The sequence below is a fragment of the Bos javanicus genome, chromosome 4, assembly GCF_032452875.1.
Source record: "Bos javanicus breed banteng chromosome 4, ARS-OSU_banteng_1.0, whole genome shotgun sequence".
Classification (NCBI taxonomy): Eukaryota; Metazoa; Chordata; class Mammalia; order Artiodactyla; family Bovidae; genus Bos; species Bos javanicus.
The window spans coordinates 75142547-75163749 of NC_083871.1; the positions used below are offsets into that span (position 1 = coordinate 75142547).

A 21203-nucleotide genomic window follows, 5' to 3' on the forward strand; every position below is an offset into this window, starting at 1 on the left:
GAAATTCAGACTAAATTTATGGCTACCCTTTATCAAAGGTATAGAACTTTTTATGACATGCATTTAAAAGCACTGACCTAAAACTTTAACTGCATATTATTTGTTTTCTATCTATTTCTCATCATCCCAACCTCTTCATCTAATTCATGTTATTCTATTGTTTGGTATACGTCTTTAAATTCCACATCCTTTTTACAATAAAATGTGTTATATAAAAGGAAATATAAAAACAATTTTGTCTTCTAAAGACAAAAATTCTATCCAATTACATTTTACTAAAGGGCTTCCCTGTTAGCTCAGTTGGTAAAGAATCCACCTGCAACACATGAAACCTCAGTTTGGTTCCTGGGTTGGGAAGATCTAGAGAAGAGATAGGCTACCCACTCCAGTATTCCTGGGCTTCCCTTGTGGCTCAACTGGTAAAGAATCTGCCTGCAATTGCAGAAGACCTGGGTTTGATCCCTGGGTTGGTTGGGAAAATCCCCTGGAGAAGGGAAAGGCTACCCACTCCAGTATTCTGGTCTGCAGAATTCCATGAACTACAGAATCCACGGGGTCAGAGTTAGACATGACAGAGTGACTTTCACTTCATTTTTGCACTTTACTAAAATGAAGTTTCTTACTACTTTTCTGTTTGTTATTCCTTTTTAAAAAATGAGGACAATAAAAATGAGAACATAAAATGAAATTTTAGTCCTTAATGGATAAAAAATAATATATAAGATAGCTTGGTGATGAGACACATATATCAGAAGACACAGAGTACACTACATCAAGATTAAATATTACTTTTTAGGATAATATTGGCATTAGTTTTGGCACAGTTTTAAGGTCAATATTACATATAACACCAGATAAAACTGGTTGTTATTTTACCCCATTGATCATTGTATTAAAATATATATACTGTATTTGCATTTTAAGTGGTGTTTTCTTTTTTTTAAAAAAAAAGATGCTTTACAAAGATGCCTTCTAAATTAAAAATTACTGAAAAATTATCCAAAAATATAGAAATGATGACTCAATAGGCATAAAACAATTACACATCAACAAAAATACAACCTTCATCAATATTAAATAACTGGAAATAACACTTTTGATAAATGCTGTAGGAAATATTTGAGCTCATAAATACTGACACAGGGTTAAATTTTCAGGTTGGTGCCATCCTGCTTGAGGTATTTTCTGTGTTCTCTTAAATGTAAAACTCACGTTTTATAAAATCCAGTCCTGTAAAGTCAGAGAGGAAAAATTGTTAACACTTATTTTAATATGATTCTTGAGTTTCCCTCCCTTTAAGCAACCCTACTGAAAATATTAATTTCAAAAGTCTGAACACATGTTGATGTTTAAAAAATTTTTAACAAATGTAATATGAATAATTACAGGGCTAAATGACTCTCTTATGAACTATTCATGGGGAAAAATAAGATGATAATTTATTTAATGATTACCAAAATATATTATATTCCAAGATCATTTAAAATCAAGTATTTGCACATCAGAGCTCCCATGCTTTCTAAACAATATAAAATCAGCAAAAATGAAAATCAAAGCTGATCAAATTAGGAAAAATATGGCAAATTTGCTAGCTTATTAGATAAACTTTAAAAATCAGAAAGATTAAATGTTGAATTTTTAAGAAAACCAAACTGCTATTATCTAAGTACACATTTAAATTCTCTTATCTTCTGTAGAAAATTATACCTGGGAGACATCAACTGTCTTCTGCCCATTCCATGAGATCTTGAAAGCAAGCAGTCTACATACATGTCCCAGAAATCCTGAGCTATGCTTAAGAAGACATTATAATGTCTAGGCCACTGGGATTTTTGCAGGAACAACATGAAATTCCAGAAAGCATCCACATTGTGCTCTATCTTGAGTTCTTTGAGCTCTATCAATGTCAAAGAGCAAGTATTCCAGCACTGGGGATCAATGTCTTCCATGATCCCTGGGTTGTTGCTGGCAAGTACGCCCTTTTGAAATTCAAAGTCAGCATGAGTCAGATGGATCAGCAACATGCAACCCAAAGGCAAGTAGAACCATCTTCTTGTGGCAAAATCCATATTCTGTACAGAAAAAAAGGAATATGTTTTTAGCTTAAAAAGAAAATTATTCAATTACTTTATGATCTGTTTAAACCTAAAAATTATAAATACTTACATATTTGGTTTTCATCAAATCAAAATTGCCTACTATGTATTTGTTGGTTTTCCTTTACCTTGCTGACTTTCAGACCTCCCCTCAAAAGGATATTAGAGTAACAACTTTACCAACATTCTGATAAAGTCTTCAGGAGTCACTGAAATCCAACACATGTTTATGAAGTTGTGATGAGATTCATTTCATCAAAGATCTTTGAAGCATGTGCTCCAACCTTTCCCATTTACAGGTTAGAAAATTTCTCTTGATACGGTTCAGCAAGTTCTTAGCTCTTCTGTCTCCCTATCCAAAACTCTTACCACCATACATTTCAATCAAGAGGATCAAAACGCAGCCCATTTTATGTGTAACCATAAGAAAAAGAGTGTGGTGTTTCGCTGGCATTTTCCAATTGATCAAGTGTTGAACGCTCAAGCACCATTTTAGGTTTCAAAGTTACTGATGAACTTTGAATATTCATTAAAAAATATGTGTTATGAACTGATTACTAGTGGATCCCTGCCTTTTCTCAAGTTGTTCAGGAGTATGAAGACAATAAAGATGATAGAAGCTAATATGACATGGTGCAGCACAAATGACATTCAAGAAATGTCATTCAAGAAATTCAAGAAAAATCCTGATATTTTCTTATGATTCTGTGCACAAGCTTCTCTAAAAACTGACTGCTCAGTAAATGGGCCTGAAGCCTATAGATGAAGTCAAGGTCTAAATTCGCTTGAATGGCCATACAGTTAACCATTCCAGGCTGGCACTGGAAATGTCCCTGACACAACCTTTACAACCAGGAGTGGAGTGTCCAGAACAGATCCAGGAGATGGGACTCACATTCTTCCCTGTGTACAGAGGTCCTTCACTTCCCCTCCCTCCAGCACCCCGCCTCCCGGCCAAAAGAAATAAATAAAGTTAGGTGAAAGACAAATCGAAGGAAACAAATTTAAATTTAGATTATTCAGGTCGTTTCACACTGTGGAAAATTGTGCAGATTTCCCAAACAGAGCTAACACGACTTCCCCCAAATTGTGTAGATTTCCCAAATAGAGCTGACAGTAGCCAGTTTATGACACAAAGGGACTGAGTGGGACCAGAGAATTTTCTTCCCCGAGAATTTCAGGTTATACTTTCCCAACCAGTGCTCTCCTCCCGGATCGGGTCACCTGCACGCAGAGGGAGCTGGCGGGGAATGGTACCTCTCGTAGGCGGCAGAGACAGACGTCCTGGTGTGATGTCCTGCGTTCGTTCACTGCGCTCCCTCAGGTACGAGGGTGGCTCCTGCCTGGAGGGGGACAAGAGGTCTCAGAGGGGACTCCCATCCCCTGCCCAGCCAAGCCCACCCACTGCAGGCAGGTGACAGGCGAAAGCGGTGCTGTGACCTGCCGCGAGCGCTCACCGGGCACCCTGAACTCGCCCTGAGGAACCCTCTAGGCGGCACCGTGCTGCGGAGTCAAGCGGCTCAGGCGCCCTGAGAGCGGCGCTGCGGGACCTGCTGCGGCCGCTGGGGGCTCGGAAGTCAGTCCTGCAGACCGAACCTCGCGCCTTTTCTAGAGACGGAGAGCCGGCAGAGAGTGGGTGGCTGCTCTCAAGGCCCCGCCCTCACCTTGCTCACCTCCGCAGCTCTGAGACCCAGAAACAAGAACAATGTGAAAAACAGTAGTAAAGTCACAAGACCATCTCACTAAAATATGATAGGTTAAAAATCCTAAACAAAATATTATCAAACCAAATTCAGGAGGATCTAAGAAAATACACATCAGCATCAAGCTGGGATTATCCTAATTAATGAAACATCGACACATGAAAATCGATTAGTGGATTCACCACATAAACAAGTTGAAGAGAGAAACCATTTGATAAAATTCAACACCCATTCAAGATTAAAACAAAAAATATTCTTAGTAAACTTAGAAGGGAATTTCCTTAATCTCTTAAATGATTACGGTTGCCAACAAATGTATTAGGTATATTCTTTTCTACTGTCAAATAACGCATGTTAAAACTTCTAGAACAGTGACAAAATTATATATTTCAAATACATAAAGACAAAGCTTAGTAACTAGTCACATTGATATGCTGCTGCTGCTAAGTCGCTTCAGTCGTGTCCGACTCTGTGCGACCCCATAGAGGGCAGCCCACCAGGCTCGTCTGTCCCTGGGATTCTCCAGGCAAGAGCACTGGAGTGGGTTGCCATTTCCTTCTCCAATGCATGAAAGTGAAGTCGATCAGTCGTGCCCGACTCTTAGCAACCCCATGGACTGCAGCCTTCCAGGCTCCTCCGTCCATGGGATTTTCCAGGCAAGAGTACTGAAGTGGGTTGCCATTGCCTTCTCCGCACATTGACATGAGATGGAAAGAAAAGATAACTAATGTTTTCGGTATGCCTGCTTTTGGGGGGTGACAGTAACAATATGAAAAACAGAAAGGAAGATTAGTGGGGAAGTTAAACTTGATCTGGGATGTGTTGCATTAGAATTGATTCTGGATCTTCTGGAGTATCTAAAATTTAGCTAGAAATAAAATTAAGTTGAGCGATCTCTGTTTTGATAAAAATTATTGCTTCCACGAAAGTATACACTGATAAAAGAAAGTTAAGATGAAGATAGAAGACTATGCCCAAACTTAGGGGTCCATGAACTTCAAATGGAATCAGTGAAGGAGGAAGAGATAGAACAATCAATCCATACAAGCTCCAGGGTGGTATGATGTTACAGAACCAAAGGGAGGATGCTATAGTGTGAACGTTTGTGCCCCTCCAAAATTTATGTTGAAACTCTAATCCCCAGAGGTGATGGTATTAGGACATGGAGGCCCATGGGAAGTGTTTATGGGACCAGTGCCTTATAAAAGGCGGTGGCTCAGATAGTAAAGAATCCACCTGCAATGCAGAAGATCCTGGTTTGATCCCTGGGTGGGGAAGATCCCCTGGAGAAGGAAATGGCAACCCATTCCAGTAGTCTTGCCTGAAGAATTCCATGGACAGAGGAGCCTGGCAGGCTATAGTCCACAGGGTCACAAAGAGTCAGAAATGACTGAGCGACAAACACCGCCTTATAAAAGAGGCTCCAGAGGGAACCTGGCCCCTTCTATCAGGTGAGGACACAACCAAAAGAAGGCAATCCAGAAAGGAGCCTTCACTAAAACCCAACCATGCTGGTACCCTGATCTTGTTCTAGCTATCAGAACTGTGAAAAATAAATTTTTGTTGTTTATAAACTAGCTGGTTTGTGGTATTTTGTTATGTTATCCCAAATGAACTAAGACAGAGTATATAGCTGAAGAATCAAAACACTGGTATGGGTCTCCACTTGGAAAACTGGTCTAGAAAATAATATTTTTCATGTGGCAAAAAGGAGTGATGAAACTCAAAAGTACACAATTTATTTAAACATGCTGCTGCTGCTGCTGCTAAGTCACTTCAGTCGTGTCCGACTCTGTGCAACCCCATAGACGGCAGCCCACCAGGCTCCGCCATCCCTGGGATTCTCCAGGCAAGAGTACTGGAGTGGGATGCCATTGCCTTCTCCGTTATTTAAACATAGCCATAATAAATTCATGTAGAAGCTTAGATTTAACAACTTGTTATTTATAAAGTCAAGTTAACTAATCCATCTAATTATAATTTCATCTAAAACAAACCCTGAATAATATCCAACTTTCCATGTCAGGTATCATTTTTACCAACATACTTGACCAGCAGCAACATATTCATCACCATCTTATCATGATCCTCTTATTCCCAGTATATTCCCATTGTCCCCAGACTTCATCATTTAAGTTATATCCTATCTCTCCCTTTCTCTCTGTTATGTTAGGCCCTGATCCCACTTTAAAGTCCCCTCCATTTAATTCAGCCTTCCTTCTGCAATTAAGTATCCATTTTCACTACAATAGTTGGCATCTATTTGTACTTGGCATCTATGGCTATATATATTGTCTTTTCCCCCCATGAGAACATGTAATCTTTCCTACTATCTTTCAGTTCAGTTCAGTTCAGTCACTCAGTCGTGTCCGACTCTTTGCAACCCCATGAATTGCAGCACACCAGGCCTCCCTGTCCATCACCAACTCCGGGAGTTCACCCTGACTCATGTCCATCAAGTCAGTGATGCCATCCAACCACCTCATCCTCGTCCCCTTCTCCTCCTGCCCCCAATCCCTCCCAGCATTAAAGACTTTTCCAATGAGTCAACTCTTCGAATGAGGTGGCCAAAGTACTGGAGTTTCAGCTTTAGCATCATTCCTTCCAAAGAAATCCCAGGGCTGATCTCCTTCAGAATGGACTGGTTTAGGAAATATTAAATACTATCTAAATACTAAAAATACTATCTTTATTTCATGTTCTTCTGGTGACTGGCATATGATGCAATCAGCACTCAGGAAATAATTTTTAGCTGATTTATCCTTCATATCCATGATATTCACTCCACTTAGGGAGTTTCGTCAGCTTTCCACAAGGTACACCCAAGTCTTTCAGAACTCTAGTATTGCCTGTGAAAATTTCCTGGGTTAGTCAGGCCAGTAGCTTATTCATTTGCTCCCATGCTTCCTACCTTACACTTATCTGTCACTTTTGTTTGCCCTATTTCTTCTTTATATAGCTTTTATCTCCAGGAAATACTGCCATAATCACACTCCCACAGAATTCAGAAGAGCACTCCACACACAGCAAGGACATGTTGACTAATGTTGAATACCCACATAAAGAGTAATTTTTCAATTCACTGACTTTCTGACTCATTATAATGAAAGACATTAATTAAAAAATCTACCGATATAATGGCCTTTAGTAAACCATAATAACAATGTATTTATCAAAATGTGATTCAATGACCTTAGGGAGAAAACGGGCAGGAAATGAAGTTGAAACAAACAAGTACCCTGCGGAGAAAACAAGCACTAGCTGACTGCTGACAAATTGAAGGGAAAATATGCAATTTTTTTTTCAAGAACATAGGAGAAAAAGATGAACCAAATACTGACTCTGAAACAGGAGAAAAAGAAAGAGTTGAAGAGAGAAGTTGAAAAAAAGATCATATAATCTTAACCCTTGGCAAAAAAGACCACTAACAGAAATATTTTGTCATCATTTAATAAGTACAAGAAATAAAAAGTTTGACTTAGGTTTCTGTATCTTTATCTTTGGTTTACCTAACACAGCATATGCATAAACATGTATTCCAGCATCCTTATTTTACCTCTTTGCATTAATTTTTAGTGGTTGTTTTAAGGATCACAATGTATATCCTTAACTTTTCACAGCCTACTTAGGGTTAGTATTGAATCAATTCATGTCAAATACAGAAATCTTTTCAAGACAGGAGTTCATTCACTCACCCTTGCCTGTTTTTGCTAAAGCTGTCAAATGTATAACATCTACATACATTAAAACTCCATGATAGATACTACAATCTTCAATGCTCTCATCGCCACCCCCAACAACAAGATCTGAATTTGCATCTCTTTGTATTTCTCTTTAGCCTGTAGTACTTTCTTTAGTGGGGCTTCCCTAGTGGCTCAGATGGTAAAGAATCCACCTGCAATGTAAGGGAGTTGGGTTTGATCCCTGGGTTGGAAGATCCCCTGGAGAAGGGCATGGCAACCCACTCCCAGTATTCTTTCCCGGAGAATCCCATGGACAGTGGAGCTTAGCAGGCTACAGTCCATAGGGTTGCACAGAGTTGGACACGACTGAAGAGATTTAGCATGCATGCACGCACTTCCTTATTATTTCTTATAGTGCATGCCCACTGTCAATATATTCTTTTAGTTTTCTTTTTCTGAAAATATTTTATTTCACCTTCATTCTTAGAAGGTAATTTTCACTGGATATAGAATTCTGATTTGTTGTAGTCTTGTTATCCCTTCCCCTCCAGCACTTTAAAGATGCTCCACTGTGTTCTGGTAGTCAATAATTCAAATTCAAATGCAATGTGTCATTTTTCTCTGAAAGCTTTCAAAATAACTTTTTCCCCTCAAATTTGATAATAATGTGCTTAGTTGTGCACAGTGCAATTCTGATGCTTGTTGGGGCAATCTGAGCACAGATTGGAAAAGAATTTCCAGACACAATGTGTTTTAGTTGCTCAGTCATGTCCAACTGTGACCGTATGGACTGTAGCCCACCAGGCTCCTCAGCCCATGGAATTCTCCAGGCAAGAATACTGGAGAGAGTTGCCCTGCCCTTCTCCAGGGGGATCTTCCCGGCCCAAGATGGAACCTGGGTCTCCTAAATCACAGGCAGATTCTTTACTGTATGAGTCACCAAGGAGGCTCCAAGACAGAGTACTGCAGAAAAGAGTGAGTGTAAGAACAAAGAATAGAGATAAAGTGGGTACTGCAAGTGCAGCAGGCCAGCTTCCTGACAGACCAGGGAGAGTCAAGCGTTTTTGAGAGTTAATAGCCAATTTTTATAGCCTCAAGACAAAGAAAATTCCTGTTGGAAGGTTAGTGTTAGGTAACTGGTTGGAATGCTATAAGGTGTCTACTGTAGTGGGCATCTTTGTCTAATTGGGAGTCAGAAATTTTGTTAGTGATGATCATTGGGGCGTTTGGCAATGGTTATAAAGGGGCTCAGTCAGCTTTAGAGGTGAGCTTAGTTCTGGGTTTCCCTTCTGTGACTTTGGGGCAATGCCTCAACCTGTAGTCTGGGGGGCAGGACTCAACAATGCTAACTACCTAGAATTAGGCCACATTTGGCAAGTTAGGAGCATAATCCTACCCTCACATCAGAAGCCAGATGCAAATTCCAGAGTTTTCAGGTCACCCATGCTTCTGATCAACTGACTACCAACACAGAGGTTTCCAGTACTCCCCAAAGTATTGTAGTTAACTAAGATGAGTCACAGAACTTGTACTTGCATGTTCAGTTGCTCAATCATGTCGACTCTTTGCCACTCCATGGACTATAGCCTACCAGGCTCCTCTGTCCATGGGATTATTTTTTTATTGATTTGACTATACCAGGTCTTAGTTGCAGCATGCGGGACTTTTCATTGTGGCATGTGGGCTCTTTAGTTGCAGCATATGAACTCTTAGCTGAGGCATGTTGGATCTAATTCCCTGACTAGGGATGGAACCCTATAATTTTATCATAAAGTATATAAATCAGGACCAGCCAAGTGGAAAGACCCATAGAGTGAGGTCTGGGGGTCCAACCCACAAAGCTTTTGTGTCCTTAGAATGCCCGACCTTCCAGGCACATTACTGTATAATTACCTAATCAGGCTCACCTCAGTGACTAGACTTTTTACTGGAGTTTCATTACATAGGCTTGATTGACTGAATCAATTCTGAATATTTTGATTGAATCATTGGCCATGTGCTTGAACTCAATCTCCAGCCAATCCTGCCCTCTTCAGAGGCTGGGCTTATAACACCTAACTCAAAGCCCCAACCCGTAATTCCATGCTTGATCTTTCTCATGTGGCTAGCCCCCATTTGGAGTCATCTTATTCAGGTGTGAGCCCAGAGGCCCACCATGAGTAACAAAGACTTTCCTATCACTCCAAGAAATTACAAAGATTTAGAGGTTGTCTCCTAGGGAGTAGGGACAAAAAAACAGCCAAATTATTATACAACAGTGTGGTTTTCTTTGTTGTTATTTCATTTAAGGTTTGTTAAGCTCTTGAATGTGTAAATTTATATCCTCCACCAAATTTGGAAAATATTCAGCCACATTTTCCTTATATATTATTTCTGCCCATTATACCTTTCTCTCATCTCCTTCTGGGGTTCTAATTACACATGTCCTAGAGCTTTCAGTATAGTTCCTGAGGCTCATTCATTTTTACTTATTTTTTTTTCTCTGTGTTCCTCAGGTTAGACAATTTCTATTAATTTTTTTCTTTTTTCTTTTCTGGCTGGCATCTAGGATTTTAGTTCCCTAACCAGGAATTGAACCCATGCCCTCTATGGTGGAAGGCCAGAGTTCTAACCACTGGACCACCAGGGAATTCCCAATAATTTCTATTAATATACCTTCAGCTTTGCTGATTTTTTCATCACCTTCATTCTGTTGTTAAGTACATCTGGTAAATTTTTATTTCAGATATTACAGTTTTTAGTTCTGGAATTTACATTTCTTTTGTTATAGTTTCTATTTATCTGTTAGATTTTCTATATTTCATTCATAATGCACATATTTTCTTTTATGTCCTTGAATGTATTTTATAGTAATTGCTTTAAATCATTGTCTGTTGGTTTCAGCATATGGGGCATCTATGGGTTGATCTTTGTTGATTGTCTTTTATCTCAAAAATGAGTCACAATTGCCATGTTTCTTGGTTTATTAAGTAATTTTAGATTGTATCCTTAACATATTATTATCCTAGCAACTTTAGGTATAGCCTTAACATATATTTTGCAAACAGATTGGAGTCTGTAATACTCTCACAAAGAATGTTAGTTTTTTTTTGTTTTTTTTTTGGTATGTTTGTTTGGTTTAGCATGCAATTGATGGATTGGGCTATATTTTGGAAAGCTGACTGCTTAAAGTTTGTCCTGTTCAGGCGTGATTCAGGCATTGGCAGAAGAGTCATTAAAAAGATTTAAGGATTCCTTTCTCTGGATCCCTCCTACTTTGGATTTTCCCCTTACTTTCAAGCAACTATAGTTATGCCAAACTCAGTCCTCTACTCTTCAAGCCACAAAACCTAGTGTTTTGTAGCAGAATTTTAGCCAAAATGCAGGGAACAGACTCAGTTTTGTCCTTAGTCTGGAAACAGTGAAAACAAGGGACCTGAGTACAACAACCCTTCTTACAAACTGTCAACTTCGCTCTAGAATCTACTTACTTTTGGTCATTCTCCAATGCCTCACTTAGAGTTTACCCATGTCATATGTAGAAGGATCATCTAACAAGAGCAACTCATGTTAGAATTCCTCCATCACCCTCATTTATAGGTTAAAAAATCTATAAAAGGAATTTATTAGAATTGAGGTTCACTAGCATGAGAGTTTGGAGAGGGCAATGGCACCCCACTCCAGTGCTCTTGCCTGGAAAATCCCATGGTTGGAGAAGTCTGGTGGGCTGCAGTCCATGGGGTCGCTAAGAGTCGGACACAACTGAGTGACTTCCCTTTCACATTTCACTTTCATGCATTGGAGAGGGAAATGGCAACCCGCTCCAGTGTTCTTGAATGGAGAATCCCAGGGACGGCAGAACCTGGTGGGCTGCGGTCTCTGGGGTCGCACAGAGTCGGACACGACCGAAGCAACTTAGCAGCAGCAGCAGCAGCATGAGAGTTGAGTTGAGTTGTGGTAGTAAGACAGATGTTACTGGGCAATTTCCTTAAATTTAATAAATACCACTAGTTTGAATTCATTGGCATGACAGTCAGTGTTAATTAAAATTCTATTATTTCTATAAGCACATGTTATAAAAACTCAGAGTATAATTGTGACATCAACTAATTTCATAATTTTTAATAAAAGAAAACCATCATGCACTTTACTCAAGAAGTATCTAATTAGCACTTACTTCTTGCCAGATGCTGAGCTAGGTTTGGAGCCGTAGTGGAAAACAAGTAGACAAAGCACTAGAGGTAGGAGACAGATAGTAAACAAGTGAACAGATATATAAAGAAAGGGGACCATTTTAGATAGTGGCAAGTGTTATGACAATAACAGAAGATAACTGAGAGGTGGCTACAATCTTAGACGTGGTGGTCTGGAAGATGTTTCTGAAGAGATGACATTTCAGCTGAGACTAAATGACATGAAAGAGTTGGCTAAGGGGACTTCCCTGGAGGTCTAGTGATTGAGACTTCACTTGCCAGTGCAGAGGGTGCAGGCTTGATCCCTGGTTGGGGAGATCCCTCATGCTTTGCAGCCAAAAAACCAAAAACATAAAACAGAAGCAATATTGTAAAAAATTCAATAAAGATCTTAAAAATGGTCCACATTTTAAAAAATCTTTAAAAAAGAGAAAGAAAGAGTTAGCCAAGAATATAAGAAGAGCTGGCTATGTTAGAACATGTCAGGCAAAGGGAATTAGCTAGCAGAAAGGTCTTAAATTCGGTATATGGGTAGTGTGTTGTGTCAAGAGAATGTCAAGAAAAAACTGTCAGGGACCAAGTCATGTGGGGTCTTATAGCTTTGCATTTCACTCTAATTGCAATGAGGAGATATGAGAGAATTTTAAGCTAGAAAAGAAAATTATCTGATTTATGTTTTCAAAGGATCCAACAGGTTACTCTGTGAAGCATGAACCAAAGGGGTCAAGGGTAGAAGCAGGCAAATCAGCTGGGAGGCTTTTACGACTGTCCAGGCAAAGGATAAAGGTAAGAGTGAAGATGGTGAGAGGGTATTGGAATTGGGAAATATATAGGGGGTTTGGCCAACTGGATCACTGAATTCCTGATGAACTGGTAGGAAGTGGAGGTTCATAAACTCCCTGTGCTTATATGGATGAATTTTTCAGGAGCCTTGAATGCCCTCAAATGGAATGAAATTTTTTGTGTATGTATTCACAGGGACTTTGTGTTGGGAGCATACACAAGTTTCATCAAATTCTTAAGTGAATTTGAAGTTGTCTCTGGAAAGCAAAGTCAGTGCTTCCTAACACTTTACCCTCTGGATTTTCTTTTTCCTTCCTTTTCTGTTTATGATTATGTAAAAGCAGAGAAGAGAGTAGAGACTGAATTTTTATCAAAGAATTTTAAATTTATATAAAGAAAGGATACATCTTGAGAGTCAGCTGTCTTTTTAATTTTACTTCATTGAGTATACAAGTACATATATATAAGGTAGACAAAAGACTCAAAGAACTCAACTTTCTGTTTCCAACAACTTAACCACTCCATAATGTGTGAAATTCTCAGACATTATGATTAGTTCTAGCATAGTGATTTTCATAAACTTGGGCTACAGTTGTTAGTAAAATGATACTCATTTGGGGATGATATATCCCACCTCTTTTATTCTTTTTTCCCTTTCTGATATGTACAAGAAATAATAATAATATAGCTCTGACTTAGTGGTAATTCCTATGTGCCTATATAAATTAAATGAGTCAAGATCACTCAATTTTATATCTATCTAATTTTATATCTATATATATCTAATTCTGCTATAGACTCTAATATATAGCCTCATAGCAATGTTTTACAAGTAATCTTTGTTTGCTTTCTTGTCTCAACACTTTAATATCTTAGGAGGAAGTAATACAAAATTGATGTAAATATTATTGATTTTTCAATCTGTGAACTGTAATTTCTAGACATCATAGATCTTATTGTCTTTTAACAAAAAAGAGTGCTTATTAGCTAGTGAAACACCATTTTCCTTTGATTAAAAGGAAGAAACTACCTTTCATCTATGAGAGAATTTTCTGTCAGAAATATTACATGGCAAGATGGGTAATATTAACAAGATGACATTTCATGTGAAAGATGATTTCCTTAATGAAGAGATGTAATCACCCCCAACTGTTGGAGAGGCAATTTACAGAGCAGGCAAAGAGAAGTCCAAATTTGAAATGAATGGCACACAGGAGAGTTTTCACAGTCCAAGATCAGCCCTCCAAGATTTACTTGAAGGATTATTTTTATTATTTCTTTTACACACCAGAAAGGGAAAAAAAGAATAAAAGAGGTGGGAAATGCCATCCTCAAATAAGTATCAGTTATTATAATAGAAATGTTGTAAAGAGAAAAATTCATATTAATTCCTTCTCCAGTTCCCCATAACTAAATTACTAATTAACCAGGAAGAGAAATGACAAATTTGAGATCACACACAGATGCAAGAAAGAACAGAAAATAATGTGTTAACATCTTGCTGCTGCTGCTGCTGCTAAGTCGCTTCAGTCGTGTCCAGCTCTGTGCGACCCCAGAGATGGCAGCCCACCAGGCTCCCCTGTCCCTGGGATTCTCCAGGCAAGAACACTGGAGTGGGTTGCCATGGCCTTCTCCAATGCATGAAAGTGAAAAGTGGAAGTGAAGTCGCCCAGTCGTGTCTGACTCCTAGTGACCCCATGGACTGCAACCTACCAGGCTCCTCTGTCTATGGGATTTTCCAGGCAAGAGTACTGGAGTGGGTTGCCATTGCCTTCTCTGGTTAACATCTTAGTCAAATTCAATTCCAGCTCCAAGTTTCTTATTTTTCAAAAAGGGAATATCGTAGGATATTGAATGACAAGTTACAGCTGAGATATCAAGAGGACAGAGATACTTCATACCCAAGGCAGGTGCCAGATCCAAATTCAGATTTTTAAAGGAAAGGATCACAAAATTCCTGGACCTCCAGGTCCTCCATCCTGGATGCGTAGGGATTAGGCTATGCCTGTTTCCTCACGCTCATTTGGATGTGTCTCCAGGAAGCCTACTGAAAGGAGCCTTTGAGAAACCTACTAAGAAAATGTATTGTCTTATTTCTGCAGTGATGAGGCAAAATGACTGCAGGGAAATCGAGGAGTCAAGAGATTGACTCAAAAACTGCTTTGATGGTAATGGGAGAGAGGTTCTGCTGTTTGGGGACTGGCCAGAACTCTCAAATGTGACCAGGTAAAGTCTACATGAGGGTTTCCCATGGCATGGAGGTGGGTAGTATATAAGAAAAAGCTCATCTTGGATTTAGTATAATAAGGCTACAGAAAAGGATCAAGGGGCTCAATTTACAAGGATAGGATCTATGTGGACCCCCAATTTCTGGAGGGAGCAAGGGCAGAGAGAGCCTAAATCTACCACTCGAATAGAGATCTATCCATTAGGAAATCAGAGGTGAGAGGCTCCAGTGATGGGACTCTGCCAAGTACCTACAAAACCATCCATGAAAGAGTCAGCCCTAAATATTTCTCAATCCCAGGACCTCAAATCTAGCCCACCAAACAAATTTTGAGTAAGGATTTTCTTACCTTCTTACCATATTTTTCTTCCTCTCTTTTACGCTCCAACCAAATCTGGAAAGGTCTGAAACCATTAGCAAGCTGGCAACTAAATTCAGTCATAACTGAGAGGAAAGATGTTACTGTAAGTTAAACGAAAGTGTGTTAGTCACTTAGTCATGTCTGATTCTTTGCGACCCCATGGACTGTAGCCTGCCAGGCTCCTCTGTCCACAGGATTCTCGAAGCAAGAATACTGGAGCGGGTTGCTGTTTCCTCCTCCAGGGGTCTTCCCCACCCATGAACCTAGGGCTTGTTCAATGTAAAAGTAACTAAATCATTCACATATAAACTTTAACCAACTGCATCATATAATGCTACCTAGAATAAACAACTTACTCTTTATTCTCTCTAAAAACAGCCTTAACTTCTCCTTTGTTCAACTACTGCCATCAGAAACTGTTTCAGCATTCTGTAACGTCAAGGGTAGGAGGGGTGATGCTTAGCATAACTACAAAACATGTCAGTTTCCCCTGGCCTAAGTTTTGTTACGTACTAGGGTTTTAGCTTAATCTTTCTCACTAAGAAGTATGTAAAAGCATTATGTAGAATAAAAGCTTCTATGGATTATGTTACCTTTTGATAGCTTCATTTTTTTCTCCTTTATTAGCATTCAGTTTGGTCAACAAAAAATGGGGCATATATAATATACCTAATATCCTTTCTAATGGATATTTCCAATCAAATAAAATACGGTTTGAGAAAAGGACTTAGTGTTTTCATGAAACAGTAGGAACAGAAATAAAGTTCTAGTGGGTTGAAGAGTGAGTGGGAGATAAAGAAATAGATATAAGAAATTAATACCAAAATATCTGGGAATTCTGCAGTAATCAAATGAAAGATTTAGTGTTCTTGCAAGAGCTAGATTGAATGAATTAATGAACTGAAAGGCCAAATGGGATTATCACACATTTAATTTTTTAAAACTTGTGTCTATGACTCTTAAGAAAGATTGAAAACATTATATATATTTTATATTCTATAAAGCTCTTGAATAAAATGAGTTTTCAATAAACTTCATTTCTGCTCACACAACCATGTCCTCCAATAAGCTATATGTTCTGCACCATCTCAGAGTACATTCTCTGTCATAAGCCCAAGTAGGCTACACAATGAGTGCAATGTGTACAAATGCTGTTCCATTCCAAAGTTGTAGCTTACCATGTATGGAGTGATAGTCTAACACACATGCCTAGGACAATGATTTACAAACTCTTACATTTTTTTAAACAACAATTTGTAATCAGAACTTTAATCCTAAGGATTCTCACTAAACATATTACAAGTGACAGCATAAAAAAAAAGTCTTGCACAGTAACTCAAAGTTCAGCACTACAACGTAACTTTCAACTAGCAGGACACTGTTATTTTGAGTAGTCTCAAATTTCCAAATAAAGAATGTTACAAAGAATTACTATTCAAATTATCTAAGAATTCTGTCTCTTAGTAAGTGGTTACTGTTTTATGAAATATCAATAACAAAGAAATGGTTTACATAAATGAGAACTCTGAGTATACTACCAACTTTCCTGCTGCATAAGTACTTTTGTTTTGGACAAGCATTAAGCATCATTATCAAAGGCCCTTCTGATAATGCCACTGCCATTTTTATACCCGTAGATTATTAAAAGAAAGTATTAAAAAAGAGAGCAATCAATGACTACAGCAGAAGCCCTTTAAAACACTTTTTTCCTCCAGTACAAATGGTTGACAATGGGGGTCTTAAAAACATGATTCAAATATTTCTTAGGATTTCTCTCTATATATATTTCCAAGAAAATAAACTTTCAATGATATCCTTCAAATTAAAAACCCAGGGATCGAACCCAGGTCTCCCACATTGCAGGCAGATTCTTTACCCGCTGAGCCACGTGGGAAGCCCTAAATTAAAAACAGCGTGCATTAAAAGCAAAGCAAAATCCTGTTCAATAGAAATAAGTTTTTTCCACTCACTATGAATTCAGGTATCTAACACTAAAATTTTCTTTCTCTCATTAATATAACTACTATGCTTAATTATTCTTGCTTAGTTATTCCAGTAACCATGGCAATGTTTTAGCACATAGCCAAGTGTATGAGACAAATTAGGAACTTGGTAATTGTTATATGTAATTTAAAATTATATGAAATTAAATTGTTATATGTAATTAAAAATTGTTATATGAAATTAAAAGATGCTTGCTCCTTGGAAGAAAAGCTATGACAAACCTATACAGCGTATTAAAAGCAGAGACATCACTTTGCTGACAAAGGTACGTTCAGTCAAAGCTATATTTTTTCCAGTTGTCATAGATGGATGTGAGAGTTGGACCATGAAGAAAGCTGAGCACCGAAGAATTGATGCTTTTGAACTGTGGTGTTGGAGAAGACTCTTGAGAGTCCCTTGGGCTGCCAGGAGATCAAAGCAGTCCATCTTAAAGGAAATCAGTCCTGAATATTCATTGGAAGGACTGATGCTGTAGATGTAGTATCTACTACATGTAGATAGCTACATAGTTGGAGATGGCAACATATTCCCATTAAAAAAAGTATTTTCAAGATCAAGGTGTCAATAAGATATAGATATGGAATGACCAAGAAAGAAACTTTATAAATGTTCCCATCTGAAACATGCACACAACAGTCATGCTGAGCTCATGAGGGGATCTTGAACTCAGTGATATGATCAAATCTGTATGTTTAAGAGGAAAAAAAAAAAAAACTTCTCTGGAGATCATACGGATAAAGGACTACAGTGAACAAGACCTTTGTGTTATATTATTTTCTTTGGGTATGAAAGCTCGTGAAACCTGCTAACTTGAGTTATAGAATCAAGAAAATAATTAAGGTTAGACTGAATCTTGTAGAAACAATGTCAGCTGCTACCTTCTCTTATACAAAGGATACCAAGAAGCCTCCACTGCTTTCACATATATCTCCCATGGAAGGCTCTCTCACACTAAAGTTGGACATTTTTTAGAAGAGGGTAGGGCTTTTTGTTCATTTCACAATTAGAGATAAAAACTAAAAGTAAATGCCCTGAGAGCAATACACTGACTTAAAAATCACATCAGCTTGTAAAATGCAGGCATCAAAGCCATGCCTGAGGTCCAGTTTTGATAGGTACTGTGATAGAAAAGCAGAAGGGTTCTTAGTACCTGTAGTAAGAAGAGGTGATTAAAAGAAAGGAAGTCGAGGAATGCAGGAAATAAGGGTTAAGAACTAAAAACAAGCAATTATTTCAACGTTTTGTCCTTGTGGTGGCTCTGGAAGAGGAACTGTGGAGAAGAATCATTTTGTTAATAAGGCAAAAGCCTTTGATGTGTAGCTGACAATAAACAGTGGAAAATTCTTATAGAGACAGGAATACCAGACCACCTTACCTGTCTCCTATATCCTGAGAAACCTGTATGCAGTTCAAGAAGGAACAGAACCTTACATGGAACAACTGACTGACTCAAAATTGGAAAAAAAAAAAAATTGGGAAAGGAGTACCACAGGGCTGTATATTGTCACCCTATTTACTTAACTTCTATGCAGAGTACGTCATGCAAAATATTATGGATGAATCCCATCCATGGATCCCAAACTGGTATTAAGATTGCCAGGAGAAATATCAACATCAGACATGCAGATGATACCACTCTAATGGCAGAAAATGAAGAACTAAAGAGCCTTTTGATGAGGGTGAAAGAGGAGAGTGAAAAAGCTGGCTTAAAACTCAACATTCAAAAAACCAAGATCAAGGCGTCCAGTCTCATCATTTCATGGCAAATAGAAGGGGGAAAAGTAGAAGCAGTGTCAGATTTACTTTCTTGGGGTCCAAAAACCTGCAGACAGTGACTGCAGCCATGAAATTAGAAGATTGCTCCTTGGAAGCAAAGTTATGACATAACTTAGCATAAAAAGCTAAGACATCACTTTGCCAACAAAGGTCTGTATAGTCAAAGCTATGGTTTTTCTAATAGTCATGTATGGTTATGAGAGTTGGACCATAAAGAAAGAAGGCTGAGAGCCGAAGAATTGATGCTTTTGAATTATGGTGCTAGAGAAGACTCTTGAGAGTCCCTTGGACACTGAAGAGATCAAACCAGTCAATCCTAAAGGAAATCGACCCTGAATATTCATTGGAAGAACTGATGCTGAAGCTGAAGCTAAAGCTCCAATACAGCTTTGGCCACCTGCTACAAAGAGCTGACTCACTGGAAAAGACCCTGATGCTGGAAAAGATTGAAAGTAAAAGAAGGAGACAACAGAGGATGAGATGGTTGGATAGTATCACTGTCTCAGTGGGCATGATTTTGAGTAAACTCTGGGAGATAGTGAAGGACAGGGAAGCCTGGTGTGCTGCAGTCCATAGGGTTGCAAAGAGGCTGACATGACATAGTGACTGAATAACAACAGCAACAAACCCAATTTAATCATTATGAATGATTATTATTATTCATATTATTATGAATAATAATAACCTATATTATTCATACCAAAAATTATAGATCAGAAAGTTAATATCACAGAAAATGCTGGGGTAAATTACCTCTTGAATAACTATATTAACAGAGAGAAGTGACAAAGATTATAAAATAGCATTATAAAATACCAGACTCCTTGATTATATTTGCTCATTTTATGCTTAAAGTAATACACCACACTTGCATGTGTGCTCAGTCGTGTCTGACACTTTTCAATCTCATGGACTGCAGCCTGCCAGACTCCTCTGTCCATGGAATTTCCCAGGCAAAAATACTGGTGTAGACTGCCATTCCCAGGGATCAAAGCTGTATCTTGTGTCTCCTGGATTAGCAGGAGGATTCTTTACTACCAGTGCCACTTAAGTGTTTACAAAATACAATGTGGTGTTCAGGATTGGATCCTGGAACAGAAAAAGGTTATCAATGAAAAGCTAGTGGTATCAAATAAAGTGTATAGTTTGGTAATAGTATAATAGTATTGTACCAAAATTCATTTCCTAGTTTTGACAAATGGTTATACAAGATGTTAACTTTAGATCAAGCTGAATAAACAGTATACAGGAACTCTTTGGTCTATCTTTGTAACTTTCTTGTAAACTTAAATTATTCTAAAACAAAACACTTATTAACTTATTAGAAGTCTAGTTTATAACATTAAAAAAGTCAAATTGTACCTTATGCCAATTGGTCATTTGAGATCATGCTTATTACACAAAATTCTCTAACAGTCAAATTTAAAGGAAATCAGTCCTGAATACTCATTGGAAAGACTGATGCCGAAGCTGAAACTCCAATACTTTGGCCATCTGATGGGAAGAACCGATTCATTGGAAAAGACCCTGATGCTGGGAAAGAGTGAAGGCAGGAAGGGAAGAGGACGACAGAGGATGAGATGGTTGGATGGCATCACCGACCCAATGGACACGAGTTTGAATAGGCTCTGGGAGTTGGTGATAGAGAGGGAAGCCTGGTGTGCTGCAGTCCATGGGGTTGCAAAGAGTCAGACACAACTGAGCAACTGAACTTTTAATCTCCTGAGCAACCATGGGGAAGGCATTCTATCCATTCAATGGCAGAAGTCAGAATACTTTCAGCTAGTAATGACTTCTGCATCAGGTCTGGATAACACCCTGGGTCATTTCAACTCATGTTCATTTCAGCAGCACATTTCAAGGGAGCAATTTACATTTCATGTTTCTTCCACTATCTAGTAACCAGAGCTGTAATAAATATTCCAGGCTCTGGTGGTGTTTTGTTCAAGAAAAATATTATGTTTTCTCATTTGATTATAGTACCTAATGTTCCCCAGTATTTCCAGATGTTTTTATATCAAATTCTCATTTATTTTTATTTGCTGTTATCATGTTCCCATGTAAATGCTATGACAAAGAAAACAATTTGGGCTTGTGTTCACTAGGAAATAAACCTTAGAAAATAAACAGATTGGGCTCAACATAATTCTGACATTATAAGACCTAGTAAGGATAATAATCGAAAAGGACACAAACGTTATTAAGATTAATCATCCAAGTAGTAACAACCTAGTTTCCTTTATTTTTTGGCCGTGCTGCTGGGCTTGTGGGATCTTATTTCCTCCTCCCGGGACTGAACCCAGGTCTTCTGCAGTCAAAGCATGCCGTTCCTCACCAGTGGACCCAGGGAATTCTCAGCCTAATATCCTGATTAATTAAATGACAATTATAGTTTTAT

At 38.4% G+C, this 21203-nt stretch overlaps 1 protein-coding gene across 1 annotated transcript; it reads right to left on the reverse strand.

Moving 5' to 3' along the window:
- Window positions 1-1584: 1584 nt before the first annotated feature.
- On the reverse strand, window positions 1585-3636 carry FAM237B (family with sequence similarity 237 member B). Its single transcript, XM_061414386.1, is given in 4 exon segments — window positions 1585-1682; window positions 1684-2072; window positions 3354-3439; window positions 3554-3636. Coding segments are annotated over 2 exon segments (480 nt in total). The 5' UTR covers window positions 2070-2072; window positions 3354-3439; window positions 3554-3636; the 3' UTR covers window positions 1585-1588.
- Window positions 3637-21203: the final 17567 nt, after the last annotated feature.